This window comes from Achroia grisella, unplaced genomic scaffold (genome assembly GCF_030625045.1).
Source record: "Achroia grisella isolate CSIRO2021 unplaced genomic scaffold, CSIRO_AGI_Agris_v1 utg241, whole genome shotgun sequence".
Taxonomy (NCBI): Eukaryota; Metazoa; Arthropoda; class Insecta; order Lepidoptera; family Pyralidae; genus Achroia; species Achroia grisella.
Window position 1 is genome coordinate 2,916,612 of NW_026712734.1, and position 22,735 is coordinate 2,939,346.

Genomic DNA, 22,735 nt, shown 5'->3' on the forward strand with positions numbered 1-22,735 from the left:
TGCTCGCCTTTGTATTCCTTCCTACCTGTAGACGCAAATTGTATGAGGGTCCATTGCCCCAAAGGAAACAAAAAGATAAAACATATACCCACTGATTGTTTTATTATTCCAGGGCAGTGCTTTCTTTCAACTTTACTCCAAATATAGCTTCGTAGATCATTTTCAATAACTTCAAAGGGTAACGGAATGAAAGCCAAATATAGAATTTAGATTTATTTTTCAACCTAACATTGTCGTAACTTTCGTAACTTGACAGATCACCAGCTAAGTTTAACAGGTGTACTCATCTAATGAACATTGTTCATACCTCTTAAAATTATCATACAGTCAGTACCGAAAAACAATTACTCATCATTATCACGAGATTTACTTTTATCACGAAAATGCTATACTTATTATTTACTAAATTCCCTTTAATCAATTCTTTTAAGTGTTAAGAAATAAAAGTATGTATATTCACTGTTATTCTTGACTAATTATGCAATACAATACATTTTATTGTTGCTATTTGAAGTTTAACATGAAAGCATTTTAAATATTCATAAAAGTAGATTAAGGTGGAAGACAACGTTGTATAATCAAGAGATAGTACTAAATGGAAGGATAAGTTAAATACAATAATACCAGATGAACCTTATCAGAAATCTTCACAAAAGCAGTAAATTGCAGTAACAAAAGCAAAGTTTATAGCTCCAACTTTATCTTGTTCATTGAATACTAAGTAGAATAGTTTGCCCACTCGGAATGATAATACATAAATTCAAATTGCCTTCGGAAACTACCTTACGTTACAAATTTTTCACATGACTTACAACGAAAACTTAATAAAGTCTCAACAAGATTTATATCATGTATCTACCCTTCAACTCCTACAGTATACATTTAAGAGTCTACCCACAATCAACTCCACAAGCTAATACGTTAGAAATAGGAAAGGCACAGTCGAAGTATAAAATTTATTGCTGACTTCCCTAACTAGGTCTCGATCGTCACAACTAGGGCCTCGTAGTCCCGCCTCACTGAATAAGTCTAGCAGTTAGCTTTTAAAAAGAAACTTTCATTATAGCTACTTTGGCATTTGTAGTTTCTGCGCAGTGAAGTAGTTTAAGCCCAAGTTAAAAAAAGTTTCATGTAAGTGAACAATTTTGAAAATATTAATATTTACTTACAGATTTAAGTTACTTGTAGATTTGGCACGGCTAACGATACACTGCTAAAATATGAATAAAAATTCCCTTATTTTAAAATTCTCAGACCACCATTACCGACCAAGTTAATTATAATGTTCAAACTGTTTTGCATTATTGTAATTTTCATGTCTAGTCATTCTACGGTCTAATTTTATGTGCGTATTTGCCAGTTATTCATCTAAATTACGTACATGTACTGTAAGAAAATACGATTTATTTATATTCAGAAAAATATTATTTTTCATTCTAAGAGAGAGATTAATATTCAATTTACGAACGATTGGTTCTGTTTATGATATCTATAAGATTGTCAAAAATCTAGCTAGTTACAATCATTATGAGGCTACACAGTCGTTGAGTACAAATTCCTTTGGAAGTATTATCAAATAAATGTCCACAATAAAACAACAATAGGCTTTTCCATATCAATGGATGATTGATTACATTACATAAAATTCTAAATTTCAATGATTAGAAACCTGTTCTTAAGTCATAAATAAAATCTAACATTAAAATGACACACGACTATAACAATTCTATCCAGCTGAATTGTTATAACAAGTAGAAACTATTTATCACTTACTACAAACCAATATTTCGTTGAGGTTCTTCGGAAAATCTTAGAGTACCTCCTATTATTTTCTATAATTCATAAATAACGAATAAAACTTTAACAGCAAGCACCGTACTAATAAATTATTTAATAAAATTACGAAGTGAACTTAATAGCTCTCGTAGAAAATATTCCACCACAACAAATTGACTAATTCTAATTCCTATCTAATTTTATACACCTTAGCATAAATTTATTATAGTCTCTTTATAACTTAGTTGAACCGGCCGCAATTGGAAAAGTAAGACTTGGTTGAAGATTTGGAAGTAAAAAGTAGGAAACAATCACATCGAAATGTCACAGATACTTTCACTCAGTCGGTTGAAATTTATGCAACGTTAAAGTATATAGTCAAAAGATGAGTTCATTATAATCGTCACTGTATCACTGTTGCGCAACCGAGTTCAAACCTTTATCGTTCTTTGAGCACACATTATAGATGAGAGGATTAGTGAAGGGAAGAATATTTAGGTGTCACTTACAGCGAACACACTAAATATAAACTTCATGATGTTGTTGCGGCCGGCCTCGCCTGGACTAGGAGCCGCGTTCAGATAATTCTACGACGTCGTCCGTCTCCGGTCTTGCCGCATCAATCTTCCGTCTTTCAGCTATTACTATTCGTATTTTCTCTTCTTCACTAATAATTTGCTCTCCACATTCGATATTGATATGAGATTGTGGTCGTAGAAATGCATTAGTGGCCTCGCTGGTTACTGCTGATTCTGTAGACAGTCTTCGTTTGGAATTTATCCTAATACTTTGTCTTGACGATGGAACTGCAAGAAGTACGGGAGCTGGCCGTAAAAGTCTACATTCTTCACCACGCAATGAATTTCTTTTGTCAACCCGTTGTCTGCGATTGTTTGCAAAGGAATCTCGTCGAGGCGGACTACCCGGTTCCAACTCATCGATGTCGTCAGCATCAATGAACCTGGCATCTTCTTCGTACAGTGCTGCCGGAGGGTCTGAGGTAGAGTCCTGTCGACGTCGTCCAAATGCATGAGGAGATAAAGAAGCTCTTCTTGGCGGTAGCGATGTCGGCAACAAAGCATGGTGCGAGTGCAGAGTGCGCCGGCGGCGTGTAGGGGACGGTGCTGGTTGGTGTTTTGGTTCACTGTAGGTAAAATTTGCCGGTAGGGACGGTACCTTATTCAAAGGTCGCGGTGGTGATACACATTCTTCCAAAGCTCGGCACAAAGCTCTATCTTCTTCGTCATCAGCTTCTCGCTCTAATTCACGTTCTAATTCTACATCCATGTCTATTTCGTCTTCCATTTGTTTATGAGATTCTTCTAGGTGTTTCATTAAAACCTATAACAAAAGATATTTTAAGTAACGTAAAGTGTAATGCAATTAGGTATTGTATAAACCACAGTATTGATTTAGATTAACATTTGTGAAAGAAATTTTTTCATCATTCTAGTTTTAAAACGGTTATATAAAATATTTCACTGTATAAATATTTTATACTTACAGCAACAACCACATTGACAAGCACAAATTGTGCCATTAGAACAAACACCACAAAAAATATTGGTGCGATTATAGTGGATACGCAGCAATTTCGAACACAGTCTACGGAACTGTCACAATCTTCCCTGAGGGTGTCTTTCATGATACCATTCCAGTTGTCTCCAGTTGCTACCCGAAATAATGTAAGGAAAGCCATTCCAAAATTCGCAAAGTGGGCGTGTTCACCAAGACCTGAAATATATCTTAGTGTTAAACTCAGTGTGTATTTTTCAACGTACATAATACAGAATTAATATATATATTTTTCAATATTTATCACAATTAATAAAAATTGAATAATATAAACAATATAATATTAACATAGAAGTAAGAACTTACCTTGACATGGAATTTCATCAGAGCACTCCAATCGTCCAAATAGCTCTACGCCTAATGCGGCAAAAATGAAAAAAAGTAGAAAAAACAAAAGACCTAAGTTCCCAACTTGTGGTAATGCTTGCATTACCGTATCCAGCAATGCTCTTATACCTTTTGCCATTTTTAATAATTTTAACACTCTAGCTATTCTTAATACTCGCATAACCCTCATTATAGTCGGATTAATGGGAATTATATTTGTCTCTAACTCTTCTAAAACTATCCCAACTATAGACAACATAACAATTATAACGTCTAGTTGATTCCATTTGTCTTTTAAATATATTTTAAAACCTAGTGCCACCAGTTTCATTATAGCTTCAAGTATAAAGACTGCAGTAAAGAAATAATTGAATATTTTCAAAGCATACTCTAGAGCTGGTGGCATTTTATAATATTCTATTGCCATTGTAACTACGTTAAGGCCAATAACGCCCGCTATTGCTAAGTCGAAATATTTCGACGTGACAACGTTGTGTACAAATAGCCGCGTCTGTGAGTAGTCGGAATAATATGGTCGTTGATGCATTTCTGAAACAAAAACGCAATATAAATATGCTGTGTGAATTTTTATTTCGAAACTAGATAGCGCAATATGTCATGTAGGAAATTTTAAGATCTTATGAATGTCATTTTTTTATTGAAGGGATTATTTGGTGTTTTATTAGTACCTGTGACCTATAGGTCACACTTACGGAAATCTAGTGTGGTCGCCCTACTTTTCTCTACCATTACAATGGAAGAAAATTGTATTATTTTTTTTTAAAAAAAAAAAGAAAAAAATATTTTACAACAGAAGTCAAATATATCAATTTAAATCTAACTAAGGTATATAACAGTCAACTTTAGAAGATGAAACACAAAATTTTATCGAGCGAGCCATACTCGAAATATTCGAATGTTTACCTAACGGAACGCCATACAATATGCATTTTTTATTAACCACCTCTTTTGCAACACTGAATTCTCTCGAGCATCTTAAAATTGAGAGACTATCAAAGTACCAAGAAACAAGTAAGTTTGCAAATTTAGCTCGAACTAAGTAAAATTTATTTAGTGCTTTCGAAATGTTCAGGTCTAGACAATTTTAATAGTTATGTTTATTTATATTATTTCGCTTCTGCATAGAATATCTTTAGATGCCAATTACTTTATGCAAATTACCGAGCGTTATAATAATAATAGGAGATTGTATTATTTTTTTTTACATTACGATGGTATGATGATGGCATATACGTTAAAACCCATCTAATGATAAACGGTTACCCTAGCCTATGGACGCCTGAAATACCAGAAATTTCACGTGCGCACTGCATTACTATTTAATTTTAGTTTTTTTAAATCTGCATATTACTAACTTCTTCGCTTTTTCTCCATTTGGAGCGCTCTTTTCGCCGCTCGCCTGACCCTTTCTTCTTTCTCCTGTTCTTCTCTACAACGGTGGAAGTTCTCTACCACTACTCCTACGAACATGTTTAACACGAAGAATCCGACCAGTAGAATGAATGCAATGAAGTATAGGAGCCTCCATTCAGAATAATTCACTATTGGCTGTAAAACAATAATAAGTATCATATTATCTGAACAGAGCATAATTAACATAAACATTAATAAGTAAAGCTAATAAGAAGAATATATAGTGAAATTCCAAGAAAACCATAATATATTTATTATTCATATAATACATATAATGCATGTAATATATAAATATTATAGTACTCTGCTTATATTGCCACTAAGAGAAGACGAAGTAGATTTCATTAATGTATTTCATTAACAGAGGAGAAAACAAACAAATATTCATATATGTTTTTATGTAACTCGAATAAGGAGCTGAGGGCTTTGATAGCAAGTGGCAATCGTTATGTATGTATACATGAAAAGTGTTACGGATATTGTATCATTATGTGCACCTCTAGAAATTGCTATATCTTTAAACTTCACCCTTCAACAAAAACATAACAAAGAATTTAAAAGAAGAATCTATCTAAAAAAATCAATATATCCGTATATGAAATATAGTTTGTTCTTAAACACCATTTAAGATAATGTAATTTATGTTATATGCATGTTTCCTGTGTTATGGGAAGGTTTCTGCTGATATATTTACTAATGAATATGAATGTATGGTAATAAAACTTACTTGTTGATCCACTCCTACAGCGTCTAATCCTGTATACATTATATTAACCCAGCCGTCCCTAGAACTCAGTACGAACAGCGACATCAGTGCTTTACCGAGGTCGTCGAAATTGTACTTCCGATTCACCCATACATTTCCTTCTATCGTTAGACAGTCGGATTTGTTCTTGACATTTTTAATATTAGCCCCTTCGCAATAGAAGAACGCTCCTTTAAATAACTGAAAGCGTTAAGTATTAATGTCAAAGTTCAAGTTTGTCACAAACTTTGGACGTTTCTTATTTATTAAATAGGTGATTTAGACATATAGATACTATAGATAGACAGAGTTACTCGTCGAGTTATTATGTAGTATGTAATGCATTAGGTACATAAAAATGAAAAAACGTTTAATGTTTAACAATTTCTTGTTATAATGTAGATATTATATTCGGCAAAGAAAACTGACTTTAATTGTGACAAAATTATTATGCAATTATCATGATTATATAAGGCGTTTATAGAATTCTTCGTTATACAGAAGATATGATAAATAGGCGTGTTACACACAAATACTTTAATAGAAAACTTCCCCATTTTTTAAGTCGGTCAAAATATTAACATATCTTACCTGAACTCCCAATATGCCAAATATGATGAAAAACGTACAGCAGATGAGCACGATGTTTCCGATAGGTCGTAACGATGAGAGCAACGTTTGAACGACCAACTTTAATCCTGGAGCCCGGTTAATTACTCTCAAGGGTCTCAAAGATCGTAACAGTCTAAATACCTAGATGAAAAATAAATTTACTTTAGATTAAACTTCTTTATATCTCAATTAATAAGTAATCACGACGTTCACTGAAAAAAAAACTTACCCTGAGAATTCCGAAAATGCGGGGGCTAGACTCAGAGACTAATGACATTAACAAATCAATAATGGATATAATGACTAGTGATCCATCCATTATATTCCAACCCGACGTAAAATATGCTTCAGAGCCGTAGAACATTCCAGAGGCAACAACCTACGAAAGTATTAAAACAATTTTTATTCGAATTTTATTACTGAAATTTAAGCCGATGTAATGAAATTTAATGTACTCGTAGTATTTGGGACAGAAAAGGATATACTGGATAAAGAACAGGTGACTTTTTATTCTTTAATCAATTGATCGAATCGGAACAACCAATTCGATAAAGTAGACGTGAATAAAAGTTAGTAATATATAAAATTAAAAATTTACATATATTTCACAATCAAGCTATGTCAATTGGTGATTAGAAAGCACTATTTTAACAGCTAAAAAAATCATACTTGTATGATATTCATGTTTTGACATTCCCACAAGAATTAGCAGGTATTTGCCTATTATCTAGTTAGAAATTCTAATTATTACATTATATAGTTTTACAACTTCACCTGTATGACATACAACATAGCAATTATGAATAATATCCACTAATGGTATATCAATATTCACGCCATCAATCGTTTCCATACATAATAAATTTTATTGATTTATTATAGTTTGTGTTCTGGCTCATTGGGTCGAAAACTGTCTTTTCAGCTAACGAGCAATGATCAGCATGTTACCCGTCTATGAATTGACGTCATAAATTATGTAAGTCACTTCATATTGATTAATTTCTGAGTGTTTGAGCAACTACTGCTAGTATATGTATTATTGGTATGAGTTAGGAGAAAGTAGTTATATTTAGATTAATTTTGTGTCCTCTTATATTTATTTACTTTTGGTGTACAAAAATAAAGTGTACATACGGCGGACTTAACATCTTGCGGCGTTATCTACCAGTCAACTATGAGTGGTGCAGTGACAGATTAATTTGTATTGAAGATTATATGTAATACGGTTAACCATTTTAGCTATTAGATTGTTTTGTCGTTATTGTAACAGATATTTTCTTTATTTGAAAGAAAGTGACAAAAAATTGTTTTTTTTGAATTTAGTTTTGATACCTTGATTATTTGTGGGAAGTTTAATTCATTATGAATATATGTAAATTCATATCCAGAATCAAGTCATTTAGTCAAATTACCTCATTTCTCTTTTAAGGAAATCTATGATATTTGGTATGGTATCTATGGTTATTAGCTGTGAACATACTATCATACTACAAAACATATACCTATATTATTTCTACAGAATATTCAAAGGTATAGTTAAAATAAATAGTATTGGTTTTATTATTAATATTATTGTGATAATTAATTATTAAAATATATTTGTACAATTCATCTTTACACTACATTAAAACAGATAATATTAACATTCAATTTAATTCGATTACTAATTATAAATAGATTTTTTTAGAATCTATTAACATTAAAGAAAAGTCTGACCTTTATAAACATTTCTACTGCAAACACAGCAGTGAAAACGTAATTGGCGCTGGAGAGGAAGGCTCGTTCCTTGGAGTCTGGTGGTATATTTGGTCGTTCCATAGCAAGAGTGATGCAGTTCAATGCTATAAACAGTAGCACTATGTTGTCGAACCAGCTTCGAGTTACCATCCATGTACAAAATCTCCGCATTCTTAATAAAAAGTAATAAAAAACATTATCATAAAAGCAGAAGTTAAATTAGGAGTATTATATGTATATATATATATACGTGTATGTTAAATGGTATTATAGAATACGAACTAAAACATTTGATATCATGAATACATTGAATAAACCTTCCATAATGAAATTAAATTTGGGCAAATATTAATGAAATGAATATCATTTACACAATGAGTAAATGATATTATATATAACTTCGATTTAATAACTATTTCATTTCGATTCGATTGCCGCAAATGTAAATCTGCTTATATAATTCATGATTGAATTAAATGTACTATGCATATTATGAATTCATTCGTCTATTAGGACTACATTTTCAACTGCAGAGCTTCGAGATTTTAACGTAATGTATTACATTATTATTAAGATTGATGATTGACAAAGTTTGTATGTTAGAAATATGAATAATGAAAAATTGGGTTGTTTGTAATTACATCGAGTTGAATGTAAATAAACGTGGGCACATTTATAAGATCGATCACTGAAAGCTTCCGCGAGTAATGTAATATCTATTTGTGTTTTTATTATGATGGATTACAAAAGAGAATACATAGTATCCCATAAGAGATATACTTCTTATATTTTACGGTATCGACGTCACTAATATCAGGCAATATCGAATATAATATACATATTAAAATAACTCACTTATTGTCCGGAGAAAACATGTAGAGGGAGTAATCTTCCACTTCCTTTAGACATCCTGTTGGTTCCATGAATCGGAAAAGATCTTTGAATCTAAAACGTCTTCTATCAAATCGTCTTGATAGTATGCAAATGTTATTGTTAATTGCAACCTGCAAAATATGAACTATAGTTTAAACTTCTATGGCGATAAATTATGTGGTTGGTAATTTCTGCGTGTCTGAATAGCCGTTTTCCTGAACTATAATATAATAAAGATTTACTTCTTTATGTGGCACACCGGGTAAATGTAGCCTATTATGGTAAAGAAAAAATAATAGACTAGTAAATATATACTATTCAGGTGAGTTATACAAATGAAAAATTATTATGATTCGTGCGTGACATATCGCGTTGAGACTCCTAGATTTTAGTTCATATTCGTGTAAAATAATAATATCATATAAGCGAGTATTCAATTTATTTTTGGGATATCATTCATATTTTAACTTTATCCCATACTGCAAAGCCTATTACATAGTTATTTTTATAATCTGGAATACCTCTTCGTTAATTTGTTTGATCAAAGGCAGTGATTGGTTGTTCGGTCTGGCGGCCAATGTTGGTTCACTGCGGGGTGTCCTCGTGGTTACTTGGGCAACTTGCGGTGTAAGTGGCGTTAGGTTGCTTGCTTTTACTTCCGATACTGACGTCACTGTATTATTAACAATGTTAAATTAATAGTTAATTAGAGCCAAGCTTAACTTATTGTAAGTTACCTGAAAGATTACGTTTTAGAACAAAATTATATTTTATATTAAACAGTACTGAATTTGAAAACATAAATATAACAAAAAAAATAAATTGATATATTACTCTAAATAAATCTAAATTATTTGGTTTTTTAAGTGTATAATAACAATAATCATAACATCAAGGACATATTACAACCTATAACTACAGCAGTATTGTAATTCTGCATTAAAAGTACAACACAGTATTGTTATTTTCAATGAACTGAGAAAACTGTCTTCTCTATTTTGTCGTTAATTTATTCTTGTATTTGTTAATGAAGCTGCGGAATATATATACTATTATAATATAAACAACAACTGGATACTATTAATTTGGCATGTTAGATTCTTGTGAAGTGTGTGATTTATAAATCATTAATTACTCCACCCTGTAAACAGTTTTTCGGGCAATATAAATATATTTGTATTTGTTTTACCCTAAATACAAATCTCACGTTGACTAACAAAAATATTTGTATGATTTTGATTGTGCCAGAGTTAGGTAAACGCGATACTCAATTTTTGCATTTGCATTATACAGCAATTTTTGAAAGACAAACAAAGTGTATAAGCACACGCGTATCGTATACAAAGTTAAATAAAACTTATGTATTGTTCAGCACAATATAACTGATTCTACGAAATATTCATGTGTTTAATAAATTTTGGCTTTCCTATATTAAAACTTGTAAATTAACATAAACGAATATATACCGTAACAATATATATTACAGAAAAGAATAAAATACAAATCTATAATTTGGTTTACGTTTACTATTTTGGAAATTTAGTCGAATTTTAAGTAGAAGCTAGAAAGTATTTCAAAATGTATCATATTTCTCTGTGTCAATAATTATAAAATCACAGTACTCTATATATTCTCGATATTAAAATAAAACAATAATTTTTCATCAGCGTCCAACGACCAATTGACAAGTGAAGAGAAAGTGTCTTCTAAAATATAAATTATGTTAAATTTGACTTTTGATTTTGAGGATTGACAAGATACTTATGCAGCCGTAAACAAAATCAGCAATTTACCTGTAGTGCTAGTTAAGTAGTCGTTGGTGAGCGAGAGCCTGTGAGGTGGAGGCTTTACAGTTTCCAGTCGCACTGTAGAGTCGGACGAAAATCCCGCCTCCGGCGCTTTCCAAGACACCTACAGTTATTGCAATTTTAGGAAACATATTAAAACATTCTACAATATATGTTGTGAATGCGACAGTGAGTGTTAGCGACGTTCTTACGCCTTAATAGCTAACTAATTGGAATATAAATAGCATATGTTATTTTACGGCTAGTGACGATCTAGTTTAGCACACCGCCTTACACACAGTTCAGAATGCAGTTCGAGTCCTCGCACGGTACTAATATTAATATTCATGAGTATACATGAAAATGTGTCTATAATTGGAATTGTAAACATATTGACAGCCCATCTAATGGTAATCAGTAACTGTCGCCTATATACATGAAAACCGCTACAGACATCACGTTATCATGTGACACCCGTAGTACAATCCCGAGTTGTCATTCCAGAGGACTTAGATCATATCTCGTGAGCTAATTTCACTGTCTAACCTGTTATCCTACAACCAAATGAGCTAACAATGCCAGCTGCTCGGCGGTTGAAATAGGTGAGAATGAGATTCTCACGCAAACGACTTTTTACAGTCTATCTCTGGTACATTAATTATTATTTATAATATATGTCATCTTGCGATGACAATTTTACTTCAAATTTAAATTGCATATTTAATTTAGTTTTTAAACTATTTTGCAGTTATATAAGTAAAAAATCTGACTATCTAACTAACCTTCACCAAATACATAGTGGTAAATACTTACATCAGGCAGAAGTGGTGCGGTATGTGCAGATACTCTCCTTGCTGGCTGCGCCAGTACCCTGGGGGCTGGTAGTTGTGATCGCGTGCGGTTGTTTGGTAACTCTGATTGCGTATCGTTTTTGATCACCATTGATGATGACAACAGAAGCTCGTTCTTGCGAAGATTTGAACCTAAAAGTAATTTATTTACTTAAAAAGTAGTACTAAGAAAGTATTTTATAAGATGTTAGTAGAAGTAACTACAGATATAGTTTTATTAAATAATTCAAATTAAAATATATTCCATTAAAACTTCGTATCACTTTTGACTAAGTTTGTCAAATAAACAAATTGATTTTTAATATAAGAAGTAACAACAATCCGCGAGTACTCACATCATAAAACAAAGTATTGATTTGTTTTATGATATGAGTACTCGCGGTTCACGTATCCTTCAGAAAAACTAGTCCTACCTACACGCGGGCATCGGGTCCAATCGTGTTTTCAAAGCTTTTAGGAATCGAATCGAATTTTAGTAAATCGATCCCACAATTTAAAAGTAGCTAGGTAATATACATATAGATAGTAGATAGAAAGATATTGCAGGGTCTTATAATTCTTAATTTTTTTCTTATTGTATATTATAAAAACAAGAAATGTACATATATATAAGTATAATCATAGGGTGAAAAATGTCTTACCATTACAAGTGGTATGATCACGTCCGTTGTTTAGGATCACTGCGTCAGAATCTGAACCTGTCCTATGCTTAGGTTTTTTCCGTAAATTCGGTCTAGATAGTCTCCAACTGTATCCACGTTGAACCCTGCATTTGTCGTCTCCATTTGATCCTGGGCTCGTTAGACTTACACTCCTACAACAAATAAAGAAAGTAACTCTTTTGTTAGTACGTTAGAATAATAATTTTAACCATAAATTATTTTTAACCATAAATCAATTTTTATAATGGAACATATTCATGAAATATTTTTCTAAATGTCAATACTACTGTGCAATAGGAACTCAAATTATGACATTTGGCTCTCTTTCTTTATCTTTCTATGTGTATGTAAAACTAAAAATAGAATATTAGTATATATTTCGATATTAGCAATTATGTGCTATGAATATATTGTATTTTTGTAGATTCAACTACTATAACAAAGTATGGTCCATCTTTCGGAAAATAGTTCGTTCAAATTATTAAATTATTATCGTAAAAAGGTGGAACGATTTGAACATTTTAACAAAAACTATGAGAGTATGACAAAACTTGTTTTAAACCGGTACGACTTTCAATATATGCATGTTATTAATATCGCTAAGAAAGAGTAATAAATTAAGTACCTTATAAAATGAAAGATGTGCTTATGCTAATATTATATTCTTCCATCCAAGATATTGCATGTTTTATACGGATTAAAAGAAAAACTTTGAAATTATTAGCATAAAATATTAACATAATAGGATATTGAATAGGAAGTTTGTATACAATATTACGGGAATCCATCAAAAATTCGGAATGTATTATTGGTAATATTCGATTTTCTTTGTTTGTTCTTCGAAAGTAACACACCCCCAAAAGTTGTGTCTACTTTATATACTGGGAATATTTAAACTGAATTAAGTACAATCTAATGACATATTAAATTAGTGCCTATCTCTAAATTGAAGGGACACAGATACCCTAGAGAACAAGAAAAAATAATTGTATTTTAAATTTATACAGTAATTCAATATTTATCAATTTGACTCTCTTAGAGATAGTGGTATAAAATGGTATGTGTTATATCTTCATTAACGTATCTTATATGAACAGAATAAAGTTAGTACTAGGAAACTTACTTTTGTGTACTGAGGAGACTAGACTTGTCGCTTGTATTTAGACAATTATCTTCTTTCATTATTACAATTTGTAGATTCTTTTCCGGCGGTACAGGAGATGACATTGGTCTGGGAGTCGTCGGCGTAGAAGAACTTGTGGTCTTGATGGGTGGCAGAGCTAATGTTAAAGGAGGTGGAGCGAGAGACATTGGTGGAAGACGAGCTTTTTCTGCTCCAAGTTGAGCAGAGGCTGAATGTAGAGTTAAAGTGTAACTATTCGGAGGTTTTAAAAGTCCTGGTATGCTTGTACACTGAAAAATTAATTTTAATCATATTTTGACAAATAAAACACAAAAAGAACATTTTAAATAACAAGAATAATATCTTAGAAATATAGATGAAGAGCTGTATTGAATACTATAGCTGCTTTTAAACTAAATATGTTGTTAAATACAATAAAATTCTAATATGTTAATTTATATTTTTGGGATAATATTATATATCACAGTTTATAAGTAAAATATAAAAATATTTACAGAAGTGCGATCAATGGAGTCCAAACTTGAGAGCATTGAAGATCTTTCTAAACTGAGAGCAACGGTAAAGTCTCTGAATGACGCTCCAGGTTCCAATGTAGTGGATGGTGAATCTTGAGGCGTGGCGGCTGTATGAGTAATCATTGGTACTATTGTGCTTTCATTTGTGCCCGCGTTGCTTGCTAACATTTTTGATTCCTAAATATACAAAGCGGAATAATATTACTAAAAATCATTAATCTGTTCATGCATGTATTAATTTGGTTAATCGGGCATTGAACAATTTCAACGATGTTAATTTACTTAGATTAATATATATGACCTAATTATTAGTTATTGCTTTATTTTGTATATAAATCTTTTGATAGGTATTATTCACAGTTAATATTACATCAACATTCTAAATGCTAATTTATTATATATCACTACAATGGTGAACTACTGCTCGCTTAATAGAGAGTTATTTAACATTGCAGTTGACAGTCTACAATATATCATATATAAAGGTATGCCTCGCTAGTTTAAGACTCTTCAAAAGATTTGGAAAATATAATCACAGTAACAATACTAAAAACTAATATTGCGAGGCAGAAATGTTTCGTCGTCGGTTCATGTTCAAGCGAGAAGCCCGTATATACTCTTATTGCCCTTATTTGTCACGTACATGAATGTCCCCCACGCACACCCTAACTTCGAAATCAGAACAAACATTACCCTAAGCGGATTCGCAGGGTATGCGTGAACGTGACAGTCTTGAGTTACAATAAATTTAATACAGTCATAATGATAAATAGCTATATTTCAGATTTTACTATTCAAACAACCATGTTTCAACATACTTATATCATAAATAGTTACTTTAATAAAGAGGTTTGATGTGACTTTATAATGAGTTCTGCAGTGGTTTTGCTAGTACAAATCTAATGTTTGTACTCATTTGTGTACTCGTAACACCAGTTTCTCAACTTTGATACTTTGCGTTTAACATTTGTATAGTTCCGTACACTCTGTTTGTATTTTCATACTGTAAGTAACGCCGATTGTGCTGTTTGGCCCAGTAAACTTTAAAGAGTATTTACAAAAGGAAATATACCTTTTGAAAACTCGACGTGAACATTAATTGTTAGGTTTATCATGCTATGCATGGTTAAAGGGAAAGATGTTAGTACCTTTTGAATATTACACTTATTGGACTGTGCACAGTCTTTACACAGCGTAGGGTGGTGTGCTGAAGACTTTGCCTTCCTGCGAGCTTTAGATGCTTTGTCTTTATGTCCATTCACATCATCTTTAGTTCGTCGAACATCGTCCGCTGATTTCCAGAAGTTTTTAATTTCGTTCTGTGATAAAACATGTTACTTTATTATAAGTTAACAGATAGATAATTAATATTTTAATTGTTATTATTTCTAGTTTGTTTGGTCCTGTAACTGGGAATGTACTAGTAGTAAATGGTGACTACCAATCTATTGAGATGAGGAATCATCAATGTTAGATGACCAGACCTTTAGTATCAATCAGTACATATGTTAAGATATGTGTCTTGCATTACATCACTTAAGCTATTTCGAGTTGTAAGTATTATAGATTGATCGGTCCTTAGAGACCCTATGTTATACAGTACATAGGCGCTAATCTTAGGGAACGTAAGTGTTTATCTTAAGTAAAGGTGGTGTGATCTCTAGTAAGAATGGGTTAAAGGGTTGTTGGCTGCATGTCTATTAAAAGTAATGGAATTAAACAAATATAACTAATACTACAGGTCATCACAAGATTGAATTGTGGTAAATATTATGTGACTATAGTTTCAAATAAAAAATAAAATTATTAAAATGATAAAAATATATACGTCGACACTTTAGTCGACGAAAATAGAGTATTTACGTCAGTATTATAAAGTGTATAAATACCCGTAATAATTTATTCTCTAGTAAAAACTAGACATAACATAAAATATAATAAAATATATAATAAAATATAAATAACTAGACATAACATAAAAATGTTACGTTAGATGTAGGATATAGTTCAACATAGAAATGTAGTTGATAATAGAGACGAAAATGTAATTGTGATAAATATCACCTATAATACCTATAATTTTATACCTATTATATGTGATATTTTGTAGGAATTTGCAATAAATAAAATCGTACGACATACGATTTAAAGTAGTCGTTGTAATTGGTGAAATACTTTTGTGAATCCAATCCTAAATAGTTGTCCAATAAAGCTTCGTTAAAAGATAAAAGACGAACCTGTGAGAAACTGTCGCTGGAATGTGACCCTGAATTAGAATCGTCGTACTGTAACTCATTGTTGTCGGAGAAACATTCGTTTGACAATTTGGACTTTGCTAATTCGCGTTGTTCACGTTCCCTCCTTTCATTTCTCTGAAAGAAAAAAGAACTTTAGTATTTTCTATTAAGCATTAACACAACAATATTACACCTCCTACACAGTTCACCACAAAAAGAAAGCAAAGGCAAATATAAAGAAAATGTATATACAATATAGGTTAAATAGTTGTTATTATAATTTTTATACATTTCTACCGTAAAAAGCATACCTCTGAGCTGAATCCTTCAACAAGTATAGCTACTAGCAAATTAAAGAGCACGTAATTGCCAAAAGTCATCAGAGCCACGAAATATAATGCGGCCCAATGACTCGTCTTTTCCATGCCGTTGAACAATACAACATTCCAATCTTCTTGAGTTAAGACCTGAAATATTCACATCAAAGTGAGGGCTCTGCTCGTTTGAGCAACCGAATCTACCACATCAAATATCTTCAAATATCATGAATCACCTTAATAAATCAAAATAAGCAAGGTGTGCTGTCATATTGTATTAAGTAGTGCCTTTTGTGTTTGTAATCAATTTGATCAAATTAACGTAAATGAAATAAGTATAAAAAAATCTGTTAATAAATCAGCGTGTTAGTGTAATTGTCATGTAGTTGTATTAGTGTACACTAATATACAAGGTAGGGTCAGGTAATTGGAAGGGAACACAGACGGCGATTTTGAGTACACAAGCATTAATTTACAGCATTTACTAAAACTAATAAAGCACTATAAAGCAAGATGCAACTAACTACGGAGCGCTCCATATAAATGCATTACGTACTGTTGAATCTAAACTATATCGATTGTCAAACTGGCGGATCTCTCGTTTGTGGTAGGTTTAGTAATGTATATGACCAATTAGTTATAAATAGTCTTTTCGGACATCTTCAATGAAGTTGTCAAATAAGACAAGATGTTTCTAGAGTCATCTAAACAATTTATTATGAGATATCGATACGAGAAACACGCGGATACTAGTTCTAAAAAAACATACTTAAATAGGACCGCAAATAAACCAACTATGTTGTACCTTGTCTAACACCGGTCTCAAGGCTTACCTGGAACACGGTGACGGTAGCCCAGAGGATGTTATTAAAATGTTTCCTGTCGCATTCACACTTGGGGTGATGCGAGATGATTTCTGGGCAGGTACAATCTCGCTCGGCGCCATTGTCTTCCACATACTTGCAAAACTTACCACCAAATAGATACATGCCCAGAATACTGCGCGTCACGGGGCCGATGAAAAAATGAAAGAAAAAGAAAATGCTATGCGCATACGCCGCGACCGAGTCATCCTGACGATATGTTGTTGCGTTCGCGACGTTAACACTGCTGCCTCCGTGGTTATTCGAAATAGAACTAATCTTACAAGAATATGGTGTTGATATATTTAATAATAATGCAGGAAATTGTGCCTCATATTAATGTGCCACCACATCACACGATTGAAGGGTATAATATAAAAGTGCACAATATATATAAATACGTGAATATTATGTATGTACAATTATTAATACATGTATTATTTCTTATTAAGTTTATATAGCAGTAAAATTAGTTTCATTTCTGTAAATAAATTTTATGTATATTTTTATAAATATATTTTTGTATTTCATATAAAACGTTAAACATCTGAAAGAACTAATTGATTAAGCAGTGTTACCGTCATTGGGACGCTACCACCAACGGGTTTGTTAATAATAAAATTATATAATATTATAATTAACATCATAGTATTTAGTGCAATTAAGTTCCTCCATATAATTATTAATATTAATATATTATAATTCATTCTTTATATACTGCCTCGTAGTATCATGATTATAATAAAATATAAAATGCAGTTAAAATAATGTAGAAGTAAAAGATAAGCAAAAGAAAAGTGCATAAAAGATAATTTCATTCGTTTTCCTATAGAATTACTCGTGTTCAAATTTATCATCATTCAAATTAAATGCAAAAATTAAATAAAAATATAGATATCGAGTAATGCATATGGAAAAAGATAAATAGAAAAATAAGATGAATGAGTTAATCATATTAGCAAAGTTAAAGTTGAAGAACAGGGGGAGAAATTGAAAATTAGATTATCACCGAGTTAAGATAAAGATGCGGGACTTGTTGACGAAATCAATAAGTATAAAAATTTATATTTTGTGTATAGCTATATAGTAATTGTTACTTTACTAAAATAACTTAATTGAATTCGTAACAAGCCTTGAGATACCTAAATAATAGAAGCAGCATGCAAAGTGATAGATAATATGTAAAAACTGAGTGCAGTTGTAGGTTGTAGTGGGAGTAGAGGAACTGACGAACAGGCTAACCCGCGACTCGGCTTGTATCGACCTCAAGCTAACCTACTACTCAACTAAGCTCTCTGACTAATAATGTGCTCTTGACAATTTTTGATGGGAATACTGGTACGACACAACATGGTGATCGTGACACTAGATGATTGGATCAATTTGTTACGATGATACTATTGTAACACTACGCGGGTTCTAGGATAGCGGTTACGCGAATATAACGCATGTTTGACATGTCACAATACTGCAAGAGCTCTTTTACTGTTTGACCAATGCACTCAAATTTCAATTTTATGTATATACCAATGATCTTGCAGAAAAGTGGAAAGTCAATTGTGTACTCGCGTCGTTAGTCGATTAGCTGTCACAAGAGAATTCTTCTGTTAATGGGATTGTCATACTGTCGTGAGTGTTGACTGCTGACGACCCGTAGGTAAGCGTTTAGTAATGTTGCAAGTTCAGTCTGTTTCTGGATTGTCTGTTAGGGTACTTTAGTTTAAAATGTTGAATACCTGAAACACCGTGACAAAGGCCCACAAGAGCGTATCAAAGTTTTTTCTGTCGCAATCTTGGTCGCCTTCTTCATCTTTCTCGCAGAATTTGCACCCGAAGAGGTTCATACCGAGGATGCTGAACGTTATCACGCAATATACGATTAGATATAATACGGACACTATATTCCTTTCGATACAATATATAAAGGAGGATGATATAATGTATATTTAAATATATATATTACAGGTGTTAATATAATCTAAAATGATAAGTGATAAAGTGCAGGTGTAAATAAATTGAAGTGGACGAAAAGCACAAAAGCGTGAAGTTCTAAAGATATAATAGAAGAGAAAAAGTTGTAAGAGTGTAGATAGTGGCAGTGTGTAGTGGGTGGAATGTCAAAGACAGAAGTAGTAGTACATACATTTAGGGAATAGTTTGAAAAGAAAAGGAGAAATCACTCACAGTTAGTGCACGGGTTAAGGGGATGCGGGTGTGACAGTTAGTAGAAACATTCAGAATTTATGGTTTACGGAGTCGAATAAGATCTTCTTTTTTCTATGGAAAAATGATTTATTGGATTAAGCAATCAACGACAGATTGCTTAGGATCATTGTGACTACTTGGTTAAAGTAACTACAATACGGGACGAATGAAATGTCACAAGTTACGGTAAATAAAAAATTGAAATATACACAAGATAGATTATGGAATATACTATTAAGAACCTAATTAGATAAACAGATAGCTTATAAGTATAGTAAGTGATACGGTAATAGTAAAAGATAAATTCGAAAAGTTCCGTAAAACCAAATAAAACAGTAATATGATCCAAGTATTATTGCGTATTTATTTCATCGGATTAGTTAAGAGAAACAAAAATGGAGAATTAGTCCTGGAAATTACAGAAAAAATATAACACAAAGTGCAGTCTTGTTCATATTAATAATTCCTTTTTAGTTTTTTTTAATAAAATCAAAGATTAATATTTTCATTTGCAATGTTGTTTAAATTCATGCAATTTAATTTTATAGATTTATTATCAATTTATTTTCATTGTATATTTGATTAAAACGTAACATTATTTATATCATAAATATAGGAGTCACTTGTAATCTATGTATATCTATTTTTATTGACAATTACAATATTTTCACCAAATTTGAACTTGAATAGTTCTTTAAAATAAATAATTACCTGAAAATGAAAATGAAGAGCACCAATAAGGAGAAAAAGACGGCAACATTATCCATTGTTCGCAGCATAACGAACAGCTGTCTCCGGAGGTTAGGCATAAATCGAACCAGTTTTAGTATGCGCAAGAGTCGAAATGTACGCAACACAGAAAGACCTGAACTCCCAGCCAGATCTTTATCGTTTCTCATACTTTGGGCCAACTCGAATGCACTGTACAAAATATACGTAACATAAACATTAAAACTACGTACCTAAATTTTGTATTGGATTTAAACATAAATCTGAACTCTAAAATGTGGGTAAAGTGTAATAACAAGAAGGCAATTCGATATTTATTATTTTTTAAGTTCATTTTGTCCAGAATGCTATTTTATTATTTAAACATTTCTTAAAATAAACTTTTGTAAAAACTTGGCCAAAAGCATAATACGTGGAGGGTGGACCTTTGTAATATATTTTCAGTGAAGATATAATAGTAGGTATTGTTTGTAGATCTAATTTGACTGCGACTATTGTTGTTGTTATTGTTTGCGAAATAAAACTAAAATCACATACAATATGCAATTTTATACGAAAAAACCTTACCTTAATATTACAATAACGCCATCAAAGACGTTAAACCCGTTAGAGATGTATTTAAAAGGCCCCTCGGCGATTATTTTCAGAAGCATTTCAACGGCAAATATTGCGGAGAACACTATATTACTGATCTCAACAATAACTGTAAGCTCTTCCGGTTGATTGTGATATTCAATACCCATAGATAATGTATTTATGAGTATAGCAAATAATATACCTGAAAGGGAAGTAATCTTTGAATTATAAATATTTGCTGTATAAACTTCTTTTAGTGCTAAAATAATATTTCTAATATATCATGATCAATATATTATTATAACTATAATATTATTTTAAAATTGTCTGTTTTATTTCCTAATAAACAAAATTAAATTCCCATTCATTTTAATCGTTTATATATATTATTAATATCGTAAATAATAAATTAAATAGTAATAGATTAAATGTCATTACTATGAAATATAATATTTTTTAATAATAATGAAATTTATATTACACATATACGTATGTATAATATTAATTTCATTATATTATTACTATGGAATCTTTATATTTTTGTTGAATATTTTTTATTTAAAATAAACCTTTACAGGATTTGAGCAGGTTTCTCAAAATTAATAACTTTCTGCAACAAGAAGATAAAGCAACTAATTATGAAAGTTTCTAACAACAAAAATATACCTTGTTGGAAGTATTTGTGATTAACTATGTTTTTGATGTGTTTCCGTTGCCAGGAAAATACTTTTGATATCTTTTTCCAGAACAACGAGCATGCGCTCGTGAATCGATTTTTTCTTGATTGTTTTGCGGCTGCCTCCGCTGCCAGTAACTCAGCACAGCATGAATAATCTTCTATTTCTATAGCCTAGAGGTAAACAAATTTTAATTCTGTTTTTATATTATCTATAATATATGTTTAGGGTTATTCGTATTAATTTAAATTAGCTAAAAACCTAATTAAAATACTGAAATGTTTAGTTCGGGCAGAAAGGAATTTCCAATAGTTAAAATGAATTTATTTTAACTATTGGAATGTTGAATGAACTTATTTTAATTTCTATGAATAAGGGTTAGATGAGTAACGAGTAATATTCCATACCTTAGTATCATTTTTTTCTTCACCAGCTCTTTTGCTGATTCCTTTTGTGAGTTCTTCGAAAAAGGAATCCAATGCGACTTGTCCAGTTGGTAATGCTGCCGATAATGCTCCAGAGAGTGCCAGCAGTTCTTGACAAGACATAGTTCCACCAGCTGCGGCACGTTCCTCCGCCGTGTCGCCTGTCGGCAAGTCGAATTCTACGCCCGATATTTAGTGTCATTATTGTACGATAGTTTACAGTCTCGTTCATATCTCTAAAGCATCTAACTGTTCGGCAATATCGGTAAAGCATTTTATTGAATTTAATATATATTGTAATCTTATTTGGAATAAAGAATTGATTTTCATATTAGGTACGTTATATGCATACATTTATGTTTGTACCTAATTATTTATTTTACATTCAAACAGTAAAATATACTTTAGAAGGATTACAAAATATATCAAGAGATTTTATGTAGACACAGATAAAAGAATATTCTACCCTATGCAATGAAAGGAAGAATAGAAATTTGAAGAAGTTAACGTTTATAAAGATTAGGAAGTGCCGTTGAGTCCTATTCGACTTTTGAAGGAATGCACGAGTAGATTAAAGAGGAAGAAAAGCGGAAATATAAAACCAGACTGCTCATGCCTTGCTAATACTTGTCTAGATCTACCGTCTCTAGACTCACCGCTTTGGCTCT

At 31.6% G+C, this 22,735-nt stretch overlaps 1 protein-coding gene across 1 annotated transcript in view; it reads right to left on the reverse strand.

Annotated features, from left to right (window-relative positions):
• Window positions 1-200: 200 nt before the first annotated feature.
• The window catches only part of LOC131842643 (voltage-dependent T-type calcium channel subunit alpha-1G-like), a 57,243-nt gene continuing 34,708 nt past the window's right edge, over window positions 201-22,735 (reverse strand). The window contains exons 12-35 of the mRNA XM_059191214.1: window positions 22,050-22,246; window positions 21,632-21,815; window positions 20,957-21,167; window positions 20,372-20,581; window positions 19,192-19,309; window positions 17,426-17,560; window positions 16,587-16,742; window positions 16,276-16,410; window positions 15,187-15,357; window positions 14,018-14,215; window positions 13,503-13,792; window positions 12,359-12,531; window positions 11,680-11,849; window positions 10,873-10,990; window positions 9,601-9,752; window positions 9,062-9,210; window positions 8,186-8,378; window positions 6,699-6,848; window positions 6,449-6,610; window positions 5,840-6,058; window positions 5,055-5,247; window positions 3,658-4,227; window positions 3,281-3,510; window positions 201-3,117 (exon numbers count right to left, since the gene is read on the reverse strand). Of these exons, the coding sequence (XP_059047197.1) occupies window positions 2,341-3,117; window positions 3,281-3,510; window positions 3,658-4,227; window positions 5,055-5,247; window positions 5,840-6,058; window positions 6,449-6,610; window positions 6,699-6,848; window positions 8,186-8,378; window positions 9,062-9,210; window positions 9,601-9,752; window positions 10,873-10,990; window positions 11,680-11,849; window positions 12,359-12,531; window positions 13,503-13,792; window positions 14,018-14,215; window positions 15,187-15,357; window positions 16,276-16,410; window positions 16,587-16,742; window positions 17,426-17,560; window positions 19,192-19,309; window positions 20,372-20,581; window positions 20,957-21,167; window positions 21,632-21,815; window positions 22,050-22,246 (5,261 nt within the window). The 3' untranslated portion in view covers window positions 201-2,340. The remainder of the gene's footprint in view (window positions 3,118-3,280; window positions 3,511-3,657; window positions 4,228-5,054; window positions 5,248-5,839; window positions 6,059-6,448; window positions 6,611-6,698; window positions 6,849-8,185; window positions 8,379-9,061; window positions 9,211-9,600; window positions 9,753-10,872; window positions 10,991-11,679; window positions 11,850-12,358; window positions 12,532-13,502; window positions 13,793-14,017; window positions 14,216-15,186; window positions 15,358-16,275; window positions 16,411-16,586; window positions 16,743-17,425; window positions 17,561-19,191; window positions 19,310-20,371; window positions 20,582-20,956; window positions 21,168-21,631; window positions 21,816-22,049; window positions 22,247-22,735) is intronic.